The following is a 23,729-nucleotide window of genomic DNA, read 5'->3' as shown; positions in this document are numbered from 1 at the left end:
TGTCTAATCCATGTACACATGTAGCTTGTACGTTGTACATGTTGTCGTTTGAACCCAAAATTGCCCTTACCGATAACTTGGACTGTGAACTGGCAGGTGGCGGTATTGTTGAAAGAGTCAAAGGCGACATAGGTCACAGTGGTGAAGGAAGTAGCAAAGATGCTGCCACTCTGGTAATTAGACGACAGCGTCACTGGAATGTTCGACGAGTCCGAAGCGACGGGTTCAGGCCAGGTGACCACAGCTGAGGTATTACCGACGTCGGTGTAAACAGTGAAGTTACTCGGACAGCTGTCAAAGACTGGGGGAGTTGTGTCCATTGAGACTGACAAAGAGATAGCAGAAGACAAAGTGATTAATTGATATGGCAAGAAAATGCACTGAGCAAAACAAAATGTTATCAATGCATTTTGATTAATGAGAATTATATGAACACTGCAACTGCCCTCATAATAGTTAATTAGTGATTGGGATGTCATACTTATCAACAAATAAGTTACTATAGATGGTCATCACTTTATGCATGCTAAAAAGACTGAGATATTCCCAATCATACAGAAAGTATTTTGACATGTCCTCTGATGTATCATGTGAAAATACATTCAAGCATACAAGCATGAACAAACAATTCTACATTACACTGGAAAAAGAAATGGGGAGAATACCATAGCACCAGCTCTGGTGTAAAGATAGGGTGTGTGAAATACTTAGTGCCAATTAAATACAGCACATTGGGCTAACTTTCATCCATGCTGACTGGGCTCTTCTTATACTTACGCAACACAATAACATTGAAGGCACAGGTTGTAGATCTTCCAGTGGTGTCTAGGTAGACATAGGTGACCTCCGTCGTGCCAACAGAGAAGGTATCACCAGGCGAGTGAGACCGGGTCAAGTTGACCATGTCACTATCTGTGACACTGGGCTCTGTCCAGTTGACAACGGCAGCAGAGGTTACTAGCGATGAGTTGACCGTGATGTCCAACGGGCAGTTGCTGACCACAGGGCTGTTGAAGTCTGATGAAAAAGAAAAATAATTTTTAATTTTCTGTTTCTCATATCATTCAATGTTGTGCTTTTTCATATCATAAAAAACAAGCTATGAGTTTTGTTGCAAAATGAGCTAAGCACCATCTTTATACATTTTAAAGTATGTCCATCATGAGACAGAGCAAAGTATTGGAAAACCTTTCTGGTGGAACCTTACTTGTAACATAACACAGAATATTCTAGAAGTCATGATGACAAAATATCCTGCATTTTGTTATTTTCTTTGTTTTTTAGCAGCTTTGATCACAACTATCTCAACTTAACAAGAATGGAGTAAGCTTGTCTTGCGATAAAACTCTTCAAATCTACACAGGCATTGTGTAAATAACTGGTAGTATTCAAATGTGGACGAGTTACAAAATTTTGGAAGAGAAAGTACACTGCACACTGCAGACATACAACGTACTTATACACTCAAGTCTTTGAAGCCATTATGAGGGACACAGAAATTGCACAAATCATATCTCTACTCACCATCAATGGTGACCGTGAAGACACAAGAGCCTACATTCCCATACTGGTCAGTGGCGTTGTAGGTGACCACTGTGGCACCAGGAGGGAACACTCCTGGCTCGTGCGAAGCAAATGAGCTGGCAATGACCATGGTGTTGTCACTGGGAGTCGGGATTGTCCAGCTGGCCACATTGGTGGTGTTGAGGTACATGTCTGATGGACAGCTATCATACATTGGCTCTTCATCATCTGAAACACAAGATCACATCGGCTTGATAAAACTGCCTTATGGCATTGCTATATCTAATATATCATACAAACATAAGCTGGACCTTTTTCTTAGTGTAATTCACACATGTGATTTATTACATCTCACATAGTATCAGAATAATGGAGTAGTGAAGCATCTCACTTTGTACTCTATTACTGTAGCATCCTAACTTGAAGCTCCTCATAAGACGGAAATCATGGAGAAAACAAGTCATAACTTACAATGAAATTACCACATAAATTTTTGCTCTTTTGAACATCTTTATTAGATTCAGCATTTCACACACATACACGCAACTTACATACACAAAAACCAGACACACAAAAGATGCAGAGACAGACAGACACATACACACTTACACAAACATCTGCTATTCGAAACATTCTTTCACAGTCGGCAGAGTTGCCAATAGACAAGCTTCTTTTGATAGATTAAGTTCAATGGTACATGTATCAAATGCAAGCTACCCACCAGACACACTAATGTTGAACTGACAGGAGACCGAGTTCCCAGATCCGTCCTGAACCGTTATGGTCACCACAGTAATGCCAACTCCCGCCTCGTCAGAGGGCAGGTTGGAGCTGACCAGCGGGGTGCCCGAATTATCGGACACATTGACCGCAGCACTGATATTAGACGCCACAGCCCTTCCTGGGTCAGTGGTCAAATACACAGTGGAGGGGCACTCCAGGACAGGGGGGACATTATCTGGGCATTACAGAAACACAAACCACACAAGAGGGGGTTGATGAACATACATGTACATTGTAATGATGAAGAATAGGCTATTTCTTACCATTTAAATGAGGAAGTCAAGACAATAAAGCAGCCATTAACCAAGCAAACATGATCATGTCATGTCAACATATACATCATGATTGAATGAAGGAGCTATGTATGTTGCTGACCATTTTTAAGCTTATATAACACACACTGTGAATCTTTGAACTGACTGTTCAATCCCCTTCCCTTGAACAGCTGTAAACATAATATGAAGTACAAACGGTACAATAAATTATTAATAACATTTGCATCCACATTTTATTGCATGCACATACAGTATACCATGTACATTTCACAGGTCAATCAACAAAACAGCAAAGACTTTAAACATTATTTCACAATGGTATCATTTAAGTGAGTAAAAATTGGCTATGACTGCATAGAAGCAAACTAGAATCATGGACAGTTGTTTTTAAAAGCTTGGCTGATTTCATCAAAATATCAAATTTGCCTAAAAATTGTATTATCTGATGATAATTGTTATGCTTGAAACACAGACAAGACTCACCAAAGACAATCACTGCAAATGTGCATGAATCTTCATTCCCTGAGCCATCGGTAGCTGTGTATGTCACATTGGTGGTTCCGATGGAGAAGATACTGTATGGGGCGTGTGATGTCTGGAGCCCCACGCTGCCGCTGTTGTCAGTGGCGTTCGGCTCCGTCCAAGACACATTCACCGTTGAGCTGAAGTTACCCACCTCAGTAGTAATATCCATGGGACAGTTGATAAGAACTGGAGACTCTATGTCTGTAGCATTAAAAAAAAAAACACACAAAGAAGTTTCATTCTATCTTAAATCTTCAATATCAATTGCTGGACTGTTTTTATCAGTCTCAAAGACAAAGTGCATTTAGGGGTGATACACGTACATACTGTTTTTATCCAAAGGCACTCCTCACGTCAAAATTTCCTGATGGCAACATTTTAACTAGCTTTCATTCAACAAGATAAATGTGTATCAAATAAAACTATGATGTTTTAACAAGTGCTCTTCACAGAAAGGCATGCCAGATTTGACCAAGGGGCACTGATTCTGGAAAACACTTCAAGTAAGTAATAGAAAACAAAGAAGGTGGAAAAAGAACATCAGAAGTGTAGGATGCAGATCACAAGACATTATTCATCATCTTTGTAAAATCAGGAGTTGACAAATTGTACCTAATATAGTGATGTTGAAGGAGCAGACAGCAGTCAGGCCTGATGAATCGGAGGCGGTGTAGATGATGGTGGTGGTACCGATCGGCAGAATAGCTGGCGGCATCTCAGACTCCACGAAAGAGGCCAGGACGCCATTGTCCGTGGCATTGGGAGCCGTCCAGTTGATGCTGGCCTCTGAGATACCCATGGCCAGGACTCTGGTGAAGTCAGCTGGACAGCCAGAGATACTGGGAGGGGTGGTGTCTGCAGAGGAATAAGTTAGCAAAGCATATTAAAGTCAAACACTACTGCCTCCTAAATGCTGTGTTCAAAACACAGAAACACTGTATAATGTCTATTGAGACAGTGACAAGGCAGGAGAGGTATGCCATGCTGTGTTTGTTGTAAACTAGAGTGACATAAAACAAAAAAATAGAACTAACAGGTGGGTTTTTGTTGCTTTTTTTTTTAAACAGCAGATTGAGTTCTCTTGGTGTAGAATTAAAAGTTCTGAAATTTAAAGCCAGAATTGCATTTTTTTTTCTTTCATAAATTTTCCATCTTTAACGGACTGCTAGAATTTCTATCTTTATGTAGGCCTACAGTAGTTTGCACATTGTTACACAGTGCACATGTGAAGGAAAACAAACTGTGAACTTGATCCATTCAAATTCAACTTCCATGCACCACATTACAATATACAACATGTGACTTAATCATGCATCGTTACTGCTTTATTATAAAAAGCAAACTATATTCCTAAAGATATTATAATAATAATAATAATAATAATAGTGGCTACTTGTATAGCACACAGGTCCACTTTTCAGTGCTCATGGCGCTTCAAAAATGAGAAAATATCATATATTTACATGCATATACATATTCAAACATTTCAACAAAGAAAAAAATGGTAAACAAAAGCAAATATATACCAAATAAAGAATACAACATATATCAATTAAAAATACAATATTAATCCAATATTAATGACATACAGCAATTACAGTCCTCAGTATGAAAGGAACAAATAAGTTTTAAGTTTGGATTTGAATGACTCTGTAGATGACAGTTCCCTTAACTGAAGAGGTAACTGATTCCACAATTTTGGTCCCATAACGGAAGAACATTTTATGTGGGTTCTGTATGTACAGTAGTCAATGACATGGCTCTGGGTACGAGAACTGCAACGTAAAATTTTGCTCTAAGCAAAATGCATCTACATGAGCTTGGTGATGTTCCCAGAAAGGAATGGTAATGAAGGCAATCATTCTCACCCTGAACAGTGATGGTAAAGTTACACACAGCAGTGTTGCCAGACGCATCTTGAGCTGTGTATGAGACCTGATAGTCACCCAGACCTAGGTTATCTGGATTGGAGTTGGTAGCAGTGACGGTGACGTTGCCAGAGTTGTCTCTGAAGATGGGCTCAGTCCAGTTGACTGAGATGGTGGTCAGACCACCACTGTTGAATTCCAGTACTTGTGAGCCGGGGCAGAATTCAACTCTTGGAACTTCATCATCTGCTCAGACAGAAGTAGAGAAACAAAAAAATTGACGACAAAATTGACAAAAATATGAATCTACACGAAAACCTCATAATAATTCTTAGCATTAGCATTGACTTGTACATCTCTGTCAGTTGGGATACACCATTAAAACATTAAAACATAATCTCACCTATGACAGTAACATCAAAGACGCAGGAAGAGGTCAATCCAGCGTAGTCTGTGAAGGTGTAGGTCACCTGGGTTGTTCCGATGGTGAAGTTGTCAAAAGGTCCATGGGAGGCCGACATGGACTGGATGCCCACATTGTCGGAGGCATTGGGAGCAGTGAACAGAGGCCCCTGCCCCACGGTGTAGTTGGAGGCCGCTAAGGTGATGGAAGGCGGGCAGCCAAGCACTGTTGGTGGAGTCACATCTGTGTTGAATGGGAAGGCATGGTTTGATCATTAGGTCAGAGGTACAAAATTTAGCCCACTTGATCCACCTGTGTGTTACCACTCACACACACTAAATCTGCAGGGAATAAATATTCATGATCGCCACATATAATGAAAAATTTTACAATTTAATATCTGGTAATTACTAAGAACAAAGAATGAAAGAGCATTTTACTGACCACTCCTCTGATATAGAGCAACCCAGCTTAAATGCAGAAATGGTTTAAAACTCAGGTTGTCCCTTGCAAATTGCATTGTTTATCAGATAAGAAGCTCATATGTATTGTATCTGTATTCCGCTGATGAAGGCTGTAGCATCAACAGCTGAAAATTCTGGAAGTAAATATTCTGTATTGAGATCAAAAGTTGAACACCAATTGCATTCTTTATCATTTACTATTCAGGTAATAGTTGTAGCTGTACTTCCTTAATTATGATTTACCTTGAATATTAACAGAGAATGTGCAATAACCAACATTGCCATAGACATCCACTGCTGTGTAGTTCACCGAGGTTACACCAAAATTGAAAATAGAACCAGGCATGTTGGATTCTGTGGTGTAGTTGACCATCACGTTGTCCGCAGCAGCGGGCACTGACCAGTTGACAGACTTGAAGCTCTCAGAAGAAGACAGAACAAGAGTCTGGTCAGATGGGCAGTTGGTAAAATTTGGCGCTTCCTCATCTGTGTGTAAATAGAAGTGTACAATGGATGGAATACATAAGAATTGTCAAAGTGTTTTATTTGTGCTTGATATGCATTCATTTTTCTTGAAACTGAAAAAAAAAAAATGCATCACCTCAATCAAAATGCACTGACATGCTGTTTGTACATTATAAAGTAAAATAATTCCTCAATTTCAAGTTTATGAGGAAAACATTAATAATGTGGTATTCAGTTAAACTTACGTACAACTTCTCAAAGGCTTCCCCCCCCCCCCCCCCCCATACACACACACTCCAATCGCATGCACAGCAATAGGCCTACATTTCTAACCTAGTCTGGAGTGCTGAAACAAGCTTTGGCTAAAGACCATTTAAAATGGATTGTACCCTCTAAATCTCTCACCTACAATGTAATTTCTCATATAAAATTAAGAAAAAAAAATGAAGAAAATTAAAAATTAGAATTAAGCGTGCACCACACCTGCTACTGTGATTACGAATGAGCAGGTAGCATTGTTGCCCGATGTGTCCGTAGCAGTGTAAACCACTTCCGTCTCCCCGACCGGAAAGGTGTCCAGTGGATCAAAGTTTGAACTGACCGACGGGGTACCAGCATTGTCGACTGCGTTGGGGATGGCCCAAAACACGGTGGCAAAGCTGGCCCCTAAATCTGTGGACGCATAGAGGCCAGCCGTGCTGCAGTTTGTGAACTCTGGGCTCTGGTTATCTGTGTAATTCAAAGAAAAACAAACAAACGTGAAAAACATTCTGTCAATATGAGATTCTTTTAATGGACTTGATAACCATGAATTGTCTGTTGTAATACATTGTAGACAAGAATGAGACCAACTTCAGAGTGGGGAAATCTACATTATTTAACATAATTCATAAAAAAAGAATACAACTCTGCCAGTCAGTTTTCATCCTCACACACAGTTCTTAAAGGACAAGTTCACCTTCATAGACATGTGGGTTAACGGAATGCAGCAATATTAGTAGAACATATCAGTGAGAGTTGGAGCAAAATCGGACAATCCGTTCAAAAGTTATGAATTTTTGATGTTTCTGCTCAGTCACGGCTGGATGAAGAGACTACTATAGCTTGTGATGTCACATGAGTACAACGATATAAAGAAAGAATAAAGAAAATTCGACATATTTCCATTTTTCTTGCATAACAAAAGAACACTCAACTTCTCTCATTCAGAAGGCAGGGGGAATAATATTACCCTCAACATACATCAGTAGCAAGTCGAAGAAACGTGCACTTTACTCAAAAAGTAAAGTTTTGTGAAATTCTCTTTTTATTTTCCTTATATAGTTGTACGCATGTGTCTTCATACACTGTAGTAGTCTTTTCTTCCAGCAGTGACCTGCGCAGATACTTAAAAATTCGTAACTTTTGAACGGATTGTCCAATTTTCCTCAAACTTTCACTGATGTATTCTACTAATATTGCTGCATTCTCTCAATCCTTACGTATATGAAGGTGGACTTGTTCTTTAAGCAATGTGAACATATTTTTGAGTTCACAGTCCACAGAATGATGAATATACAAGATTATTAATCATCGGATATTTGGAATGATTTTTTTTTCTTTCAACTTAAATCCTGATATAATTTCATTTTCACAAACAATTACTTTCATATACTTTGACATACAGTGTACCCTCTCTGATGAAAGAAGAAAAAGAAAAAGAAAACAAAACAAGTAGGGACTTACCAAACACAGTCACTGTGAAGGAGCAGTTGGCTGTGTTGCCACTGCCATCTACAGCCGTGTAGGTGACACCTGTAGGTCCAATAGCAAAGGCAGAGCCACTTGGTAAGCTGCTGGACTGGCTCACCATGCCCGAGTTATCTGAAGACGATGGCTCAGACCACGTGACGACAGCTGTTGGGGAGTCCGTGTCTGTCGCTACGGTGATGTCGGCAGAGCAGTTTGCCAGTGTTGGATTCTCTTCATCTGAGCACAGAGGTAAGAGAGAATGGTATGATCACTCTTACTGCAACAACATAATGCAGTGGGATTTAGATGTGCAAAATTGCAAAGACAAGTTAGGAATGGTGTGTGAAAAAGAGGCTTTGCATCAAAAAGGTGTTTAAACATGTACACTTCACGCTGACATACTGCTGTACAGTGTACAAGTCACCTGACACTAGAAATACACGTAAGTTTGCTGCTGGTATTAAAAGCTGGAATGAATATGTACCGTATGTGGAACACATGAAAAACTCATCAAATCATCCCTAGTTATCTATTAAGTTAAAGAGAACAGTCTATCCATATACATTTGTACAATGTATATCCTGTTCAAGTACATCCATGCACAAATGGCAGTGATTTCATCTTACCTATCACAGTAACTGTAAATGTGCAATTTGATTGGAGGTTGGAGCTGTCTGTTGCTGTGATTGTGATGTCTGTAACTCCAATACCCAGCGTAGATCCAGATGACACTGGTGACGACGTCACCGCAGGGGTTCCCGTGTTGTCAGTGGCCGTGACAGTCCAGGTCACAAGGGCCGTTGGCAGACCAGGATCAGTCATCGTGGTAATATTTGCACAGCCAGACAGAGTTGGAGGGGTTTCATCTGTAGTTACACAACAGAAATATAGTACCTCAAAACTAGGCATAAACCTGTTTGTATGCTTGCAATTGAACCATTTCTACATGTAATTCTTTTTACACTTCTATGCATTGTGTTGTTCTTTTGTATCTAAAATTGTGCTTTTCACAGCTTATAAAGTTACTCATATTTTGTAACCAGCTATACAGCACTCTCCTTCTTAACTCTGTGTGTGCCATGGTAAATGTAATGTGTGACATACTTTTCTGAGATGGCAATGCACAAGTACAGTATATTGGAAGATATTCTGTTTTTCAAAACTATGGAGCTTTTTAAAGAAACTTTCATTCTCAACATGCATTGAGCATACAAATTTGTAGTTGCATAGAAAATTCTAAGTTTTGCTGCAATGTGCATTTTGTAACAAGTCTATGACTTTTTCTCTCACAAATGGCCAGTACAGCAGTAGCTATGCCATGTCCTTTTCCATGCACATGGGAGGCATGACTTCGAGACACAGCCCCAATAGAAAATTACAGAAAATTTACAGAATTTACTCCAAAACCCTACGGAACATCGCTACGTATCTAACACCACACAAAGCAAGCTGAATATTCCAGGAATGGAATCGTGGATAAAGCTTTCGTTGGGTATTAGGCATTTAGCAATTAATTTCTCTGTTTGAACCGGATTGTGCATTTGAGAAAAATACACGAACTTGACACACCATTGACAGAGTCAGACATGCAAACGTGGCACAGGCTAAAGAGTCAATGACATATTTCCATTAATGACCATTGTTGTTCTGCTCCTGTTAGTCAGTTGCATCTATGTATGATATTATAACACACATTGCTTTTACTACTTTGAGGCACCATGTGATTATTCACATTCACCACACATTAATTTTATTTTGCATGTACTCCTCAGGCATGAATGCACATGATTTAGTTCTGACTGCACATTTGACACTTACAAGCATGAACATTGATAAAAGGGGTTCAACCTTTGTGAATTGGAATCGATCAATCACCACAAACCAAACTTAAGGGTGCTGAGAGTTAGATGGCACAGAATTTATATGCCTATACACAATAAATTCCATAAACACCATTACCTACATATCTCTTAGTTTTCTCTTTGCAAAAAATCATAACCATGCAAGAGATTTCAATAGCGTATGTTTTCAAGAAAAAAAAAAAGAGAAAAGAGAAGAAAGAACAAAAAAGGCCTGACCATGCGAGTGGTCAAACAACTCACCAACAGCAGTGATAGTGTAGCTGCAGGAATCTGTATTGCCCGATGGATCCATGGCTGTAAAAGTGATAACGTGGTCTCCGACGGGGAGACCAGTGAAGGGCAAAATGTTGGGGTTCAGAAACACCACACCACTGTTATCTGTTGCCATGGGAACCGGCCAGTTCAGAATGGCACGGCCGAACTGTGGGTGGACGGCCACCTCAAAGTCTGCTGGGCAGTATGTGATGTTTGGAGCCTCGTTGTCTGAATTGGAGAAGAGCACAAAATATCCCACATCAAGAATTTGCACCAACATCACAAGAAGAAACCAAATGGCATCCTGTAAATGTTGATATTTTCATACATACTATTAATATTTTACGCCCAGTGGCACAATAAAGTGTTTCCGGGTTCTTGAATTTGTGCTGAGCAATATTATCAACCAATTCATAATGTGCCGATAAAGTTGTGCAGATATTTTCACACATTCAAGAATTTTTGCTAGCCAGAAGTAGCACGAAATACACATTAGTGTATCGCGAAAATTTTCGCATTCACAGTAGCAACTTGAAGCTTATAGACAGAGAGTGGATCAATGGGTAGCTGGTATTGGCAATCATTATTCTACTGTTTCACAGCCTCAAAAAATGACTCATTTTATACCTTTATTTTCATCCTTCTACCTTTCTAACAAATCCTTAATGTCAACCTTTCGTTTGTTTGTTTCAGTTTTTATTTCAACAGGGTAATCTCTTTAAGACCTACAGGTCTCACTCTTCTGAGAGAGCCCTGCTTGCATGAATGAATTGCATAACTAAACATTCAGCATAACTTAAAATAAATTCAAGTAAAATTTGTACATAGTATAACAGTACAACATAAAATCCATTGACAAGACATGATCTCTATCTTCATATAATTTCCCTTGAAAGTCCCTCGAAAGAGGATAAAGAAAAAAAAAAACCTTTTTACAACTTCTGTTAAACTTCCACTGTAGTTTGCAGGCAAAAAAGGCTACATCTCATTTCAATGCAATGAGATGCTTGAAATAGAAAGACCTTGTGAGCAGTTTGATTTAATTTGATACAGGTGATACATGTCGTCGCCGGGGCGACAAGACCTTGTATAGATCTTACAAAATGTCAAATGTTCGAGAGAGCCAAAAAAAAAAACATGGCGCAAAAGCACTATAGCGAATGGCATAGCCTCTCCTTTGACTTGCCGTGGGGACTTATTTTGGGGGTAAGACAGTTGGGATTTGGACAGGACATCACATAACTCACTATTTGACCATTCATCCAAAAAAGTCATTTTCATCAAATTTCAGATTCAAAGTCTTGTCACCCCAGCGATGATGTAGTTCTGGGAGACCATTAATAATGAACACAAATCTTGACTCCTCCCTTCCATGCCCTTCCCACTCTCCTCCAAATACAAAAAAAAAGAAGAAGAGAGAAATGGCTGAATGGACTGCATGCAAACACACAAAGCTTACAAGAAATAGTGCAGGTTTGTTTCTTTTCTTGTTATCTATTCACCTCTGTGTCAAATGAAGATGTAAAACATGTGCAATGCACCCACAACAATTTGCGATAATTTCTAAAAATCTGACATTACAATGTAAGCCGTTGCTTGAAATCAAAGACAAATGACCAAACAAATTAAAGAAAAGGCTCAAAAGTTCAGATGTGACATACCTATGACAGTGACTGTGAAAGAACAATTGTCTGTCAGTAGGAAGGCATCAGTAGCAGTGTAGACCACCGGAGTGCTCCCAATGGTAAAGTAGCTACCAGAGGGGACTGTAGACATCAAGGTTGGTGGTACTGTGTTGTCTGTGGCTGTCGGTTCAATCCAGGTCACTTGAGCTGTGGCGTTACCCAAGGGAGTGAAGACAGTTGTGTCGTTCGGGCATCCACTGATCACCGGTGGCTCAGAATCTGTATGGAACAAGGAATGAATGTAATATCATTATTTGCATAACAGCTTCCGACATTGATCCATCTAAGAGGGGCATTCACTGTAAGTGTAGTTTTTTACGGTTAGGGAGCAGAGGGGGGATGACTCACCCCCTCCCCCATCCCTGCCGACGATCACAAAATCATCGCGAGAACTGGCACACAAGCCAAGTGAGGCATAATCTATGAAATTATTTGCCAAAAAATATGAAATTTTCCATTTGTAAACACTCTTTTTATCAATTGATCCATAATGTTGTTGAGAGATTGCATATGGAGACTTTTCTTGATGCACTGTTAGTATATCAACAAATAATCGCAATGGATTTATGCAAAAAATCAAACCAAAGAACTGCTACTGCCATAAATGTTCACCAATGTGCATTGTGCTGCAGGTGTAAGATGACTCAAAATGTCATGCTCTCTGTAATACTGTAAAACCAAACATTTTCACACGCACGAAATTTTTGTGAATTTCATGAGGAGCCAAGATTTGCAAAAGTGAACTACGCGCGGAAGTTTTCGTCTGCACAATCCAGTAAATGCCAGTGGAAATTTGTGAATTAGTTTCATGCTGTGAAAAAGGCTGTCAGCTCCAAATCGGGCAAGTTTCATGCCATGAATGTTTCTGGTGTTACAGAATCTGTCATGAGCTTCTCTGGATGTCCTACCTGTTACGGTCACGGTGAAGGAACAAGTCGCCATGTTTCCTGACACATCTGTGGCTACGTACACCACCATGACCGTACCTCCGCTGAACACAGTGTTGGGGTATTCGTTTTGAGTGACAGTAAGCAGAGAATTGTCTGTGAACGTCGGCTCCGTCCAGTTCACCACGGCTGTGACATTGCCTGGATCCGGACCCACAGTGATGTCCGATGGACAATTGGAGACAACTGGTTTTTGGTTGTCTACAAGGGAGAGAAATATGGTAAACATTAGGATTCAAACTCAGAAGCAAGGCAACAAAGCAGAAAGAAGCAGAGAGCCCACTCAGGCATATAGTGCACTCACATTGCAATACAACAGTGAGGGTGTGTAATAGGTCACCCAGTAATCATATACGTATCCTACGAGAGAAATGACCTCTACGGATATCAGTGTGCTGGTATATCTGTACATCATGTACTTGTACACGCAGATGGTGGACAGCAGTGAATCAGCTAATGCAACACTTGGCCCTGGGGACAGTAACGCAAGGCACTCTGATGCTATCAGTTTGAGTTACAGTTGTAGTCCTTTATGGAGAATAATAAATGCACAACTTGATATTATCACTAGTTCACAAGATTTAAGGGTGACAAGTTGGCTCAGTGGGTAGCGCGTCTGCCTCCGACCCAAGCAACCCTGGTTTTGAACCCGAGTCTGGACTGAGCAATGTTGTGTGTAATTATGCATACTGTTCCCTCAAATAGGATATAAAATGGAGGTCCCGTGTGCGAGAGAGTCACAACTCATGCACATAAAAGATCCCGCTTCATTCATTCATCGCAAAGAGCAGGGTGCTTAACACGGTGAAGTGGTCCTGCCTCACATCCAACCAGACCCCATGGAAGACCAGCTGAGCATCTAGATGAATATGGGCTATCCAGCCATCTTCTCAGATGGGAAAAAAAATAAAAAAAAATGAACAGTTTCAGGTGACATGCCACACAAGGCAGACTCAACAATAAGAGAGACAGCACAGAACAATATCTGCCAAAGAATGTACTCCACTTTTGCTCAGTCCACAGGCAAGCAAACAAGTCATGCCCTGTGTATTGCAACTTACCAATCACTCTGACTGTAAATGTACAGTTCGCCACGTTCCCCTGGGAGTCAGTGAAGAAGTAGACCACTTCTGTTTCCCCAACGAAGAAGATGTCTAAGGGATTATACGTGCTGGTCCTGGTGACACTACCTGAGGGGTCTGAGGCTGTGGGTGCAGTCCAAAAAGGCGTGGAGAAGTTCCGGTTCAACAGGGTCGTGGCAACGGTGGTACCAGGACAATTTTGAATGACAGGAGCAGAGGTGTCTGTGAAATGAACAAAAGCAATCAAAACTTTTACAGGTACAGGTCTCAAGCCATTGCTCACATCATGCAGGACCATAGTGCACTCTTTTAGTCCTTCATAGTTCAAAAGTCATCCACATGATCCCCTGAAGTACTTGTTGTATCCTAACAGCTGTGTCACTTTTTGTGTTTACCTCAAAGATATCACATTGCATACCATCTTTTTTTTCTCTCTTTTTTTTTTTTTTTTTAACAAAATGGAAGTACATTGTACATGTAGCTATTGTGTATCAAGCAACACTGAAAATTGTAGGTACCTTTGTAAGGGCATAATGCCTCATAACACAGCCAGAGTGTACTGCACACACTTTTTGAAGAATTTGGCTCCTGGTAACATGCACTGGTATAAAATTAGCATGACAGAAAAGCAGACAACATATTTGTGGATATTTCCTAGTGCAAACTGCAACTGCATGATTGTGTATTTTCATTCTCTGTCAGTGGTGAGGTCTGTGATTATAGAAGCTACATGTAGCTCCCAAACAGCGATCAGAGGAAATGTACTAGGGTCATTGGGTGAAACTTCCCACAGCTGTTATTACATACCTTGCACAATGATGGGGAATACACAGATGCCCATATTGCCGGCAGCATCGAAGGCCATGATGGTGATGAGGGTGGTGCCCAGCGAGAACTGGCTGCCATTGACATGGGAAGACATCTCCTTGACCACGCCCACGTTGTCAACGGGGTCCACCTGCCAGGAGACGGTAGCATAGGCCTCCCCGGGGTCCTGGGAGGTGAGGATCATCATGGGACAGGAGTCGAAGCGTGGATCCTCCGTGTCTGCAGGGAAGAGATTAACAAATCATTTATTGCCTGCCACTTTCTTGCAATACATTCTAATGACCGTAAACAGATAATGAAATTAAAACAAATCCCACCTGTACAAACATGTAAAGGCCAAATTTTGCCTAAAGAATGCATTTGAATCAGAATATTTTGGGTGGCAGAGTTTTAGCTTGAACTAACAACAGACTTTCATTACTATTTATCTTATTTCCCATGATACATGTATTACATCCTTAGTAAACTGATCATGGCATCGTCTAGTCACTTTATTTCACACTCAAAAGGTTAAAAAATGATTATTCTCACAGTTCATCACATATAGAACATGATAATTCAAATCAGTTAGCTTCTGTTTGATACCAAACAATGTACTGCAACTGAAGGGCTGATGGAAAAAGAATAGGCAGAGGGACACAGCAAGAATTAGAGAAAGACAGAAAATAAAATTTCACAAATTCATTTTACTGGAGGGTAAATGTTACCTGAGATGATAACAGTGAAGGAACATGTGGCGTTGTTGCCTCCAGCATCAGTGGCCACGTATGTCACAGTGTTGGTGCCTACAGGAATACTGTTGCCAGGCGAGTAGTTTGAGGTTAGGGTGAACTGACCCGAGTTGTCCGATGCAGTTGGCTCGGACCAGATCACGGTCGCTGTGGGGAGGTTCATATCAGTCGACTGCTCTATCGTGGAGACATTGCAGCTGGTAAACACAGGTGGTTGCGTGTCTGTAACGAAAAAAATGTGAGAGGCAAAGAAATTAAAAAAGGGATGGCGCAGTCATTAAAATGCTAATATGCTCAATCATCCACACAGCTCTCGAATGCTAAATGTGGAGTCAATACAAACTGAATGGTTAACATATCTCTCTGGTTGGTCAATCCAAAAAATGTAAAACACACGGATAGATAAAAAATTTCATAAAAACTCCACAACTCAAAATCCACTGCAATTGCATCTTTACTGACAATTTTGAAAACACTCATAGCAGTTGCGCACAAGTGGCTTATTTGATCACAAATGGGAATAGAGCAAGAAGCTGTGTTCCACTCTAATGAAATACCTAACTCACCAAGAATGGTGACAGTGAATATGCAGAGGTCAGTGTTGCCATACTGATCAGTGGCGATGTACTGTACAACCGTGTCTCCCACACTGAAGGGACTTCCCGACGTCTTATTGGATGACAGGGTGTAGACCACGGTGTTGTCGGTGGCGACGGGCAAGCCCCAGCGAACCACTCGTGTAGAGGCATCAGTGGCCAGGGTCTGGGTGACATCCTTTGGACAGATGATGAATACAGGTGGCTCATTATCTAAAAGAGAGAGAAAATTATTTTATTACGATGGGCTCTGGCACAAAAACAAACATACAATGTACACCCAATCGCAAGGAAATGCTAAAAAGTTACACTTTATTATGCTTAAAGTTTAATTGCCCAGTACCACAAAGCACAAAATAAAAGTGATATACATTATGTACATGAACTATACAGGTAAAGGCACATTTACAGTATCTTTATATGAATTTACGGTTGTATCAAAGTATACTAGACAACCATTGACATCACAACAACATTCATTCCGCACATCAAAATTTAGAATTCATCCCAGTATATCGATGCTGCCCTACCTTCACCTTAATTTTAACTTGGATATTGGAGGCTGCAATCTCATTCCAGAAAAAAAAGTGAAAGATAAAAACAAAATGCAACGGAAAACACACAGACAGACTATCCAAAGACATTATGCCTCTAGCACCCTTTGGGGTATAGGCCAAGAGGTTCAGAAATGGTTTTGAGAACCCCAGAATGGGTTTGACTGTCATACCTATGACAGTGACGGTGAAGACACATGTTGCCTCGTTGCTTGACCCGTCCACTGCAGTGATGGTCACCTGGGTCTGGCCAACAGCAAAATTGGAGCCACTCAGGACGTCGGACATTGAAGTGACCGAACCACTGTTATCGGTCACGTTGACCATATCCCAGCTGACCACAGCAAATGACTTGCCAGCGTCGGTAGAGGTGGTTATATTTGAGGGACAGTTACTGAACACTGGTGGTGATTGATCTGCACAGTGAAATGATAAGCAAAAAACAAAATACCCACTGTATATAGATACTTTCTGCACCTTGATACATGTATTAAACCATTCTGTCACTCTTTTTCAGTTGTGAAATGTCTACATTGAGCTTGGCAAAGACGTATAATTTTTTTTTTTACTTCGTAATACAGTGCGTTAGTCTGAGACGTTCCTTGCATAAGACATCAAGAGCTACGAGGTAACTGTGTTACTCAAAATGATCCAATTCAATGCAGTCCTGTTGTTCTTTCTTTTGACTGCAGTTATCATAGTTGCTTAGACCTTAGGATTAGGTACCATGGCTATGAAATGGTTCATTTTCAAACAGGAATGGAAGCATGTACAAGCAGATAACACAGCCATTCTCTATCATTTATACACTGGTTGACCTACTTCCCCTTTTACTGATGTGGAAGTTTTGGATGTTTTTACAGTCATTTGCTTCACGCAAAAGAGAAACTCACCCAGCACAGAGAGGGTAAAGCTGCAGACAGCCTGGTTTCCTGAAGGGTCCACAGCAGTGTACGTCACTGTCTGAGTGCCCAAGCCCAACAGTGTGTACGGTGAGAGGGTGGAGGACACAGTTACTCTACCGCTGTTGTCGGCCGCCGTCGGCTCACTCCACGAAGCATTGACGGTGCTGGAATCAGAAGGCAGGGTCAGGTTCACCGAAGATGGGCATCCAGAGAATGTCGGATTTTCCTCATCTGGAAAGAACAAAAGCAAACAGCGTTTACATCATTAAACAAACCTTTCCTCTTGCAGACAACCAAAATGTTGTTCTTGGGCTCATAGTCACTAAGTAATAAAGTTAAGGTACATGTACCTAATAGTATGTACGCACATGTGGGAGAACCTAATGTAATGTATTTTTATCCATAGGGGAGAGATGCCATAGCATTGTCACTGCAGTGCTGCTTTGTGCTAAGTGACCTGGGAAGTATAGGTCAACTGAGGCCTACAATTTTTGTTTTCTCTTTTATTTGCAGCTATGGCAACCTGGCAGCTCAGAGATATAAGCCTGTTTCAAAACAGCATTGCTTTATCTACTCACAAAAAGGCTATCAAGGTCTCAAATGCCTTTCAAATCACCTTCTGAATGGCATCTCAAATCAGCGTTTCTAAACACTTTTGAAAACACATTCACATATCTTGATTGTCTGAAAATGCATCAAACACGTTTAGGTTCATGATTCTACCTCAGGAAGTTTGTAGACGAACGCATCTTTTGTCTGAGTGTTAGTCCAAGTCCTGTCGTTGCTCGCATAGGTGCATGAACTTCCATTACAGTAGTCGTGTTAAGCAAATCAATTTACACAAAATCCAGTGATACATGTAGCTACATTATACTGTTTACAACTGTGATGTTCAAAAAGTTCTTGAACTTTTTTTGGATAATTTTTTTTTTCTTTTGAGCAACAAGTCGTACTGCGAGTACATTACAATCACCCTTTCAGGAAACATCTAACAAAACAAAGCAAAACAAAACAAAAACAAAAAAGACTGATCAAATTCAACCCTAACTTCCATTGTGGCACATATCTCATTTGCGGGAGTACAATGTAGATCTCCCTGGCAACTCACCCCTGACAGTGACAATGAATGAACAGGTGGTGGTCAGACTGGCTGCATCCGTTGCTGTATACACTACCGTGGTGTCACCGATGGGGAAGAGGTTTCTGGATGCCTTGCTGACTGAGACACTGGGTGGGATGCTGTTATCACTGTCCTGGGGCTCTGGCCAGCTGACATTAGCTGTGGCCTGCCCGGCATCTGTGGTCACGTTGATGTCCCCTGAACAGTTGCTCAGAACAGGAGGGATGGTATCTGTAAAATGTTTAAGCATGAGAACACAGTATTGAAGTTTTCAGGATTCCAAAAGCCTGCTGGTACAAAAATTGTACATCCGTTGGGTTAAAGAATACCTGCTAGCTTTCATTGACTCAACGATATAGTCTGTCTTCAGAACTTTGCAAAATCAATCTTATCACAAAGGGTTTTGTGATGCAAATTAAATGTCTGCTGCACAGACAACCTGTCATGCAACATATACATGTATCCCTTCCATATTGTCAAGAACTGTATGAAATACAATATTACACTTTTACTGGTATGTATACTTTCAGAGTACCTAAATAGATTTGGAGACTATTCTCATATATGAACAGGTTTGTTGATGGCATTCATTTCACATTGTGTAATTTTCCTTTCTTTAAAAAAAAAAGTGTCCCATGCATTAAATATACAATTGTTGAATCCATATATACATGTGTTTAAATCAATTCATTCATGCGAGGGAAGTGCATGCTGTTAGTCACACACAGATTCAATCATTTAACTGTATTACCTTCAACAGTAACGTAGAAAGAGCATGTGGCGATGTTGCCGGAGCCATCCACTGCCTGATACACAACCAGCGTCTCGCCAGGCATGAAGGTGGCTGGAGGTGTGTGGGTACTGGAGACATTCAACTGGCCTGCATTGTCACTGAAGGAGGGCTCTGTCCAGTTCACGACAGCACTGAGGGAACCACTATCTGGCTCCACTGTCTGGTTGCTTGGACAACCAGTGACCACTGGAGCTGTGGTATCTGTAAAGCGTTAAGCACAGTGCACACATCTTTTACAACTACATGTCGGAGAGGTTGTATTTTTTGGTGATTTCACATTTGCATGCTCGCTGAAATGCAATCATACCTATACCAACGAAGCATGTCCATCAGCAAAATATGCATTATGGAATGACTTTACTTATTATCAGGAACAGATTGTCCATACACAAAATTAAATGTTAGTATCTTGGCATATTCTATTTTCTTGTTTAAGATACATGTATACATGATATTAAAGAAAAAAATAATCAATGCTAAGTGTTTTGTATATCTCCTATTGCCACATGATTGCAAAAGCAGTCTGTTCAAAAAGCTGCATAATTAATAAGTTCTTTCAGACAGGAGGCCTTTACACTTCACAAGGTTATCACTGAGGGAGGATTTTACATTGTCAACAGATGAGGGCTGCATCAATGTGCAACTCAATGAGAACATCTCTTTACCCTATTGAGGACTAAACCCGAGTATACTCATGCAGGTGTCACTTGCAAGTGTACATTGTATGTTATGGCATAATCGACTCATCCTCAATTTATTATCAAAATTCCTTTTGGTACTGATTACTCATTAACAGTCAGGAGCCTTGCATTATTTTTGTTTTTTCTCTTACCAACAACTGTGACATCAAATGAACAGGTGGCAATGTTCCCGCTGTCATCTGTAAACGTGTACACCACCATAGTCACTCCAAGCTCAAAGACGGAGCCATTGGCGTGGGTGAAGTTCACTGTCACCGAGCCAAGGGCATCGACGGCTGTCGGTTCCGTCCAGAAGACTGCCGTAGTGCCGTTGTCGTCGGGGAGGCTGGCCATTACCATGGGTGGGCACCCACTGACGACAGGAGGTGTTGTATCTGGGATGTGCAGGTGAGGATAATTATAGGTACTTTCAAGCAGAAATGGAGAAAAGCATCAACTGCTAATAAAGTTCCTAGCTGAGTACATAGCTTGGATATCAAATATCTTATTTTTCATCTATACTGAAAGCAAAAAGGAGAAGTGGGATAGACAGATCCAAATCTGATTACACTGCAATTACAATACGAACTCCATTTATTTCTTTCACTTCTTCCTCAGTATGGCAATCAATGGTCACAGATTTCTTTCAAACATACTTCAGAAACTTAACGAATGCATTCATAAAGCAAACAAGAAGAGCAGGTACAGTGTACCACCTTGTACTTATTTTGACCTTGTTATTGTCTACAGTTACAATTATGTAATACACTTGTAAAACTGATATAGCAGTTAAGATCTTATTAAGAGTCATTGCACTTACCAACCAAGGTCACCACAAAGCTGCACACAGCAGTGTTTCCTGCAGCATCTTCCACTGTGTATGTCACTGTCGTCACTCCCAAGGAGAAAGAGTCGCCGGAGGCATGGCTCTGGTTACTAATGACCACTCCCACATTATCTGAAGACACTGGCTCCATCCAGCTGATATTGGCAGAAGGACTCATACCAGGATCCAAGGTGATGTTAGGTGGGCAGCCCATAAAGACTGGTGGCTCATTGTCTGTAGGTCAGAGAATTGATTTGGACAGACAGTACTGATCAAGAAACAAATCACACATTAACTACTGAAGAATGAAAGTTTAAACTTATTAAAGAAACAATTAAATGCAAGGAATCAAAAATGCAAGACAAAAAGCAAGATACAAAACACATAAAAACAAGATATTACATCATACTTGCCAGAATGCTTACATACATATGATAAGAAATGTATGCAAACATAAACATACTGATAATCTCCTTGCAAGATATCATACACATGCTGCATGTTACAGTGCTGTTATGAAAAGGGGAATTTGCAAAAAGGTTTGAAACTATAGTTTCCTAAACATCGATCTGGGAGTTTTATTTTCAAAATACTGTGCTGCTACAGTTGTATGTTTTGTACATTGTACAAAGAATTTTACAATTTAAATGTTCAGGTGCAGTGGCAGATACAAGACATCCCACACACGTATGTTATTCAAGTTCATTCATACCAGAGATTGAGACTGTGAAGGAACAGTTTGCAGTCTGGCCAGAGCTGTCTGTGGCGATGTATGTGACAACAGTGTCCCCCACAGGGAAACTCTGCCCCGGGTTATAGTTCGACGTCACCATCGGCATGCCAGCATTGTCCTGGCCAGAGGGTGGAGTCCAGGTCACCACGGCTGTGGCACTGCTTGGATCGGTGTTCTGAACGATGGTAGTGTTGAGGCAGCCTTGGAATGTTGGTGGCTGGTCATCTATTATTCAAATCCAAAACAAGGAAAAGTAGAAATTACGCGGTGCGTAATATATGTCCCCGCCGGAAGTAGCATTTAGTAGCAAAATGTACAATTTAGGTAAAAAGATGAAGGTCAAAGGTCAAAGAAGTCAAAGGTCAAAATTCTATGTAGAAGTTTTGAAGCCCTCACCTAGTGCCATCACATAAAGCTAACGGAATTGAAATCGGGTTAGAAATGGCGAAGGAGTAGCATTTTGTAGCCAATGAACAATATAGGTAAAAAAAATCAAGGTCAAAGGTCAAAGAAGTCAAAGGTCAAAATTCTGTGTAGAAGTTTTGAAGCCCTCACCTAGTGCCATCACATAAAGCAAACGGAATCGAAATCGGGTTAGAAATGGCGAAGGAGTAGCATTTGGTAGCAAAATGTACAATACAGGTCAAAAATCAAGGTCAAAGGTCAAAGAAGTCAAAGGTCAAAATTCTGTGTAGAAGTTTTGAAGCCCTCACCTAGTGCCATCACTTAAAGCAAACGGAATTGTAATCGGGTTACAAATGGCGAAGGAGTAGCATTTTGTAGGCAATGTACAATATAGGTCAAAAATCAAGGTCAAAGGTCAAAGAAGTCAAAGGTCAAAATTCTGTGTAGAAGTTTTGAAGCCCTCACCTAGTGCCATCATATAAAGCAAACGGAATCAAAATCGGGTTAGGAATGGCGAAGGAGTAGCATTTTGAAGCAAAATGTACAATATAGGTCAAAGGTCAAGGTCAAAGGTCACAACTGAAATTCTGTATATAAGTTTCAAAGCTCCCATGTAGTGCTATCATATAAAGCAAACAGAATCAAAATCGGGTTAGAAATGGCGAAGGAGTAGCATTTTGAACATTTTGATCACACACGGACGCACACACGGACACACGGACACACGGACGGACACACGGACACACACACGTACGGAGCCCGTTTCATAGTCCCCTGCTCGAACTCGTTCGGCGGGGACAATTATATATTTGAACAACCGAAACAATGCAGCAATAACACTGTCAACAACGTCAATATAAAGCATGTTGTCTTGATAGTGGAATAATAATTACAGAAACAGCCTTGGAATGTTGGTGGCTGCGTCATCTATTATTCAAATCCAAAATTATATATTTGAACAACCGAAACAATGCAGCAATAACACTGTCAACAACGTCAATATAAAGCATGTTGTCTTGATAGTGAAATAATAATTACAGAAACATATTTTTTAAAAATAGCATAGCAATACTTCGAGACTTTAATTGTTTCATTTTATAGTCAATACAAACAATGTAGTTCACACAAAGTCTGATAACAACAGTATAATCATTCTTTGATAAACCTGTATGAATCATAATAAATGAGGTAAAATTGCACAATAATATTGGCAAGATACTGTAAGTTGAAAACATTAAACTCTAAATTGAAACAAACATTTTAAAGACGGTGTCATTATGGTCGCAAAGCTCTCTTCCACACAAAACATTGTGCTGGCGATCCGGCTTACCAAACACGAAGACATAAACGATACACTGAGCAGTGTTGCCATAGGCATCCTGGGCAGTGTAGGTCACCGGTGTGGTGCCAAGATTGAAGGAGCTGCCAGATGGAATGTCGGGGGTCAGCGTCACGGCAACGGTATTGTCTGTGACAGTGGGCTCTGTCCAGTTGACCACAGCACTGGTCAAGCCGAACGCAGCTGGCGCACTCACATTTCCTATGCAGCCAGTGAAAACAGGGGCCTCTTCATCTGCAAAGCAAAGCAATCGAGACTCATGTTGTAATAACAGGCTTCTTTAAGTGGGGGATTTCAAAGGGTGCTAGAAAATATTCTGCTGGATTGGAGAGGTTTGAGAAATGTACAGT

The 23,729-nt window shown here is 40.6% G+C and overlaps 1 protein-coding gene across 1 annotated transcript in view; it reads right to left on the bottom strand.

The window, feature by feature from the left end:
- LOC140239697 (uncharacterized) overlaps positions 1-23,729 on the bottom strand; it is a 119,652-nt gene that overhangs the window by 21,166 nt on the left and 74,757 nt on the right. The window contains exons 69-95 of the mRNA XM_072319520.1: positions 23,371-23,613; positions 21,615-21,860; positions 20,897-21,136; positions 20,229-20,471; positions 19,355-19,597; positions 18,592-18,834; positions 17,472-17,714; positions 16,752-16,994; positions 15,995-16,237; positions 15,405-15,650; positions 14,677-14,916; positions 13,849-14,091; positions 12,749-12,988; positions 11,817-12,059; positions 10,141-10,383; positions 8,665-8,904; positions 8,033-8,275; positions 6,791-7,036; positions 6,086-6,328; positions 5,379-5,621; positions 4,976-5,221; positions 3,720-3,962; positions 3,066-3,308; positions 2,246-2,482; positions 1,525-1,752; positions 778-1,017; positions 71-325 (exon numbers count right to left, since the gene is read on the bottom strand). Coding sequence (XP_072175621.1) covers positions 71-325; positions 778-1,017; positions 1,525-1,752; positions 2,246-2,482; positions 3,066-3,308; positions 3,720-3,962; positions 4,976-5,221; positions 5,379-5,621; positions 6,086-6,328; positions 6,791-7,036; positions 8,033-8,275; positions 8,665-8,904; positions 10,141-10,383; positions 11,817-12,059; positions 12,749-12,988; positions 13,849-14,091; positions 14,677-14,916; positions 15,405-15,650; positions 15,995-16,237; positions 16,752-16,994; positions 17,472-17,714; positions 18,592-18,834; positions 19,355-19,597; positions 20,229-20,471; positions 20,897-21,136; positions 21,615-21,860; positions 23,371-23,613 — 6,549 coding nt within the window. The remainder of the gene's footprint in view (positions 1-70; positions 326-777; positions 1,018-1,524; positions 1,753-2,245; positions 2,483-3,065; positions 3,309-3,719; positions 3,963-4,975; positions 5,222-5,378; positions 5,622-6,085; positions 6,329-6,790; positions 7,037-8,032; positions 8,276-8,664; positions 8,905-10,140; positions 10,384-11,816; positions 12,060-12,748; positions 12,989-13,848; positions 14,092-14,676; positions 14,917-15,404; positions 15,651-15,994; positions 16,238-16,751; positions 16,995-17,471; positions 17,715-18,591; positions 18,835-19,354; positions 19,598-20,228; positions 20,472-20,896; positions 21,137-21,614; positions 21,861-23,370; positions 23,614-23,729) is intronic.

This window comes from Diadema setosum, chromosome 16 (assembly GCF_964275005.1).
Source record: "Diadema setosum chromosome 16, eeDiaSeto1, whole genome shotgun sequence".
Lineage (NCBI taxonomy): Eukaryota > Metazoa > Echinodermata > Echinoidea > Diadematoida > Diadematidae > Diadema > Diadema setosum.
The sequence above is the reverse complement of the archived record's forward strand: the minus strand, read 5'-3'. Positions and strand labels throughout refer to the sequence as shown.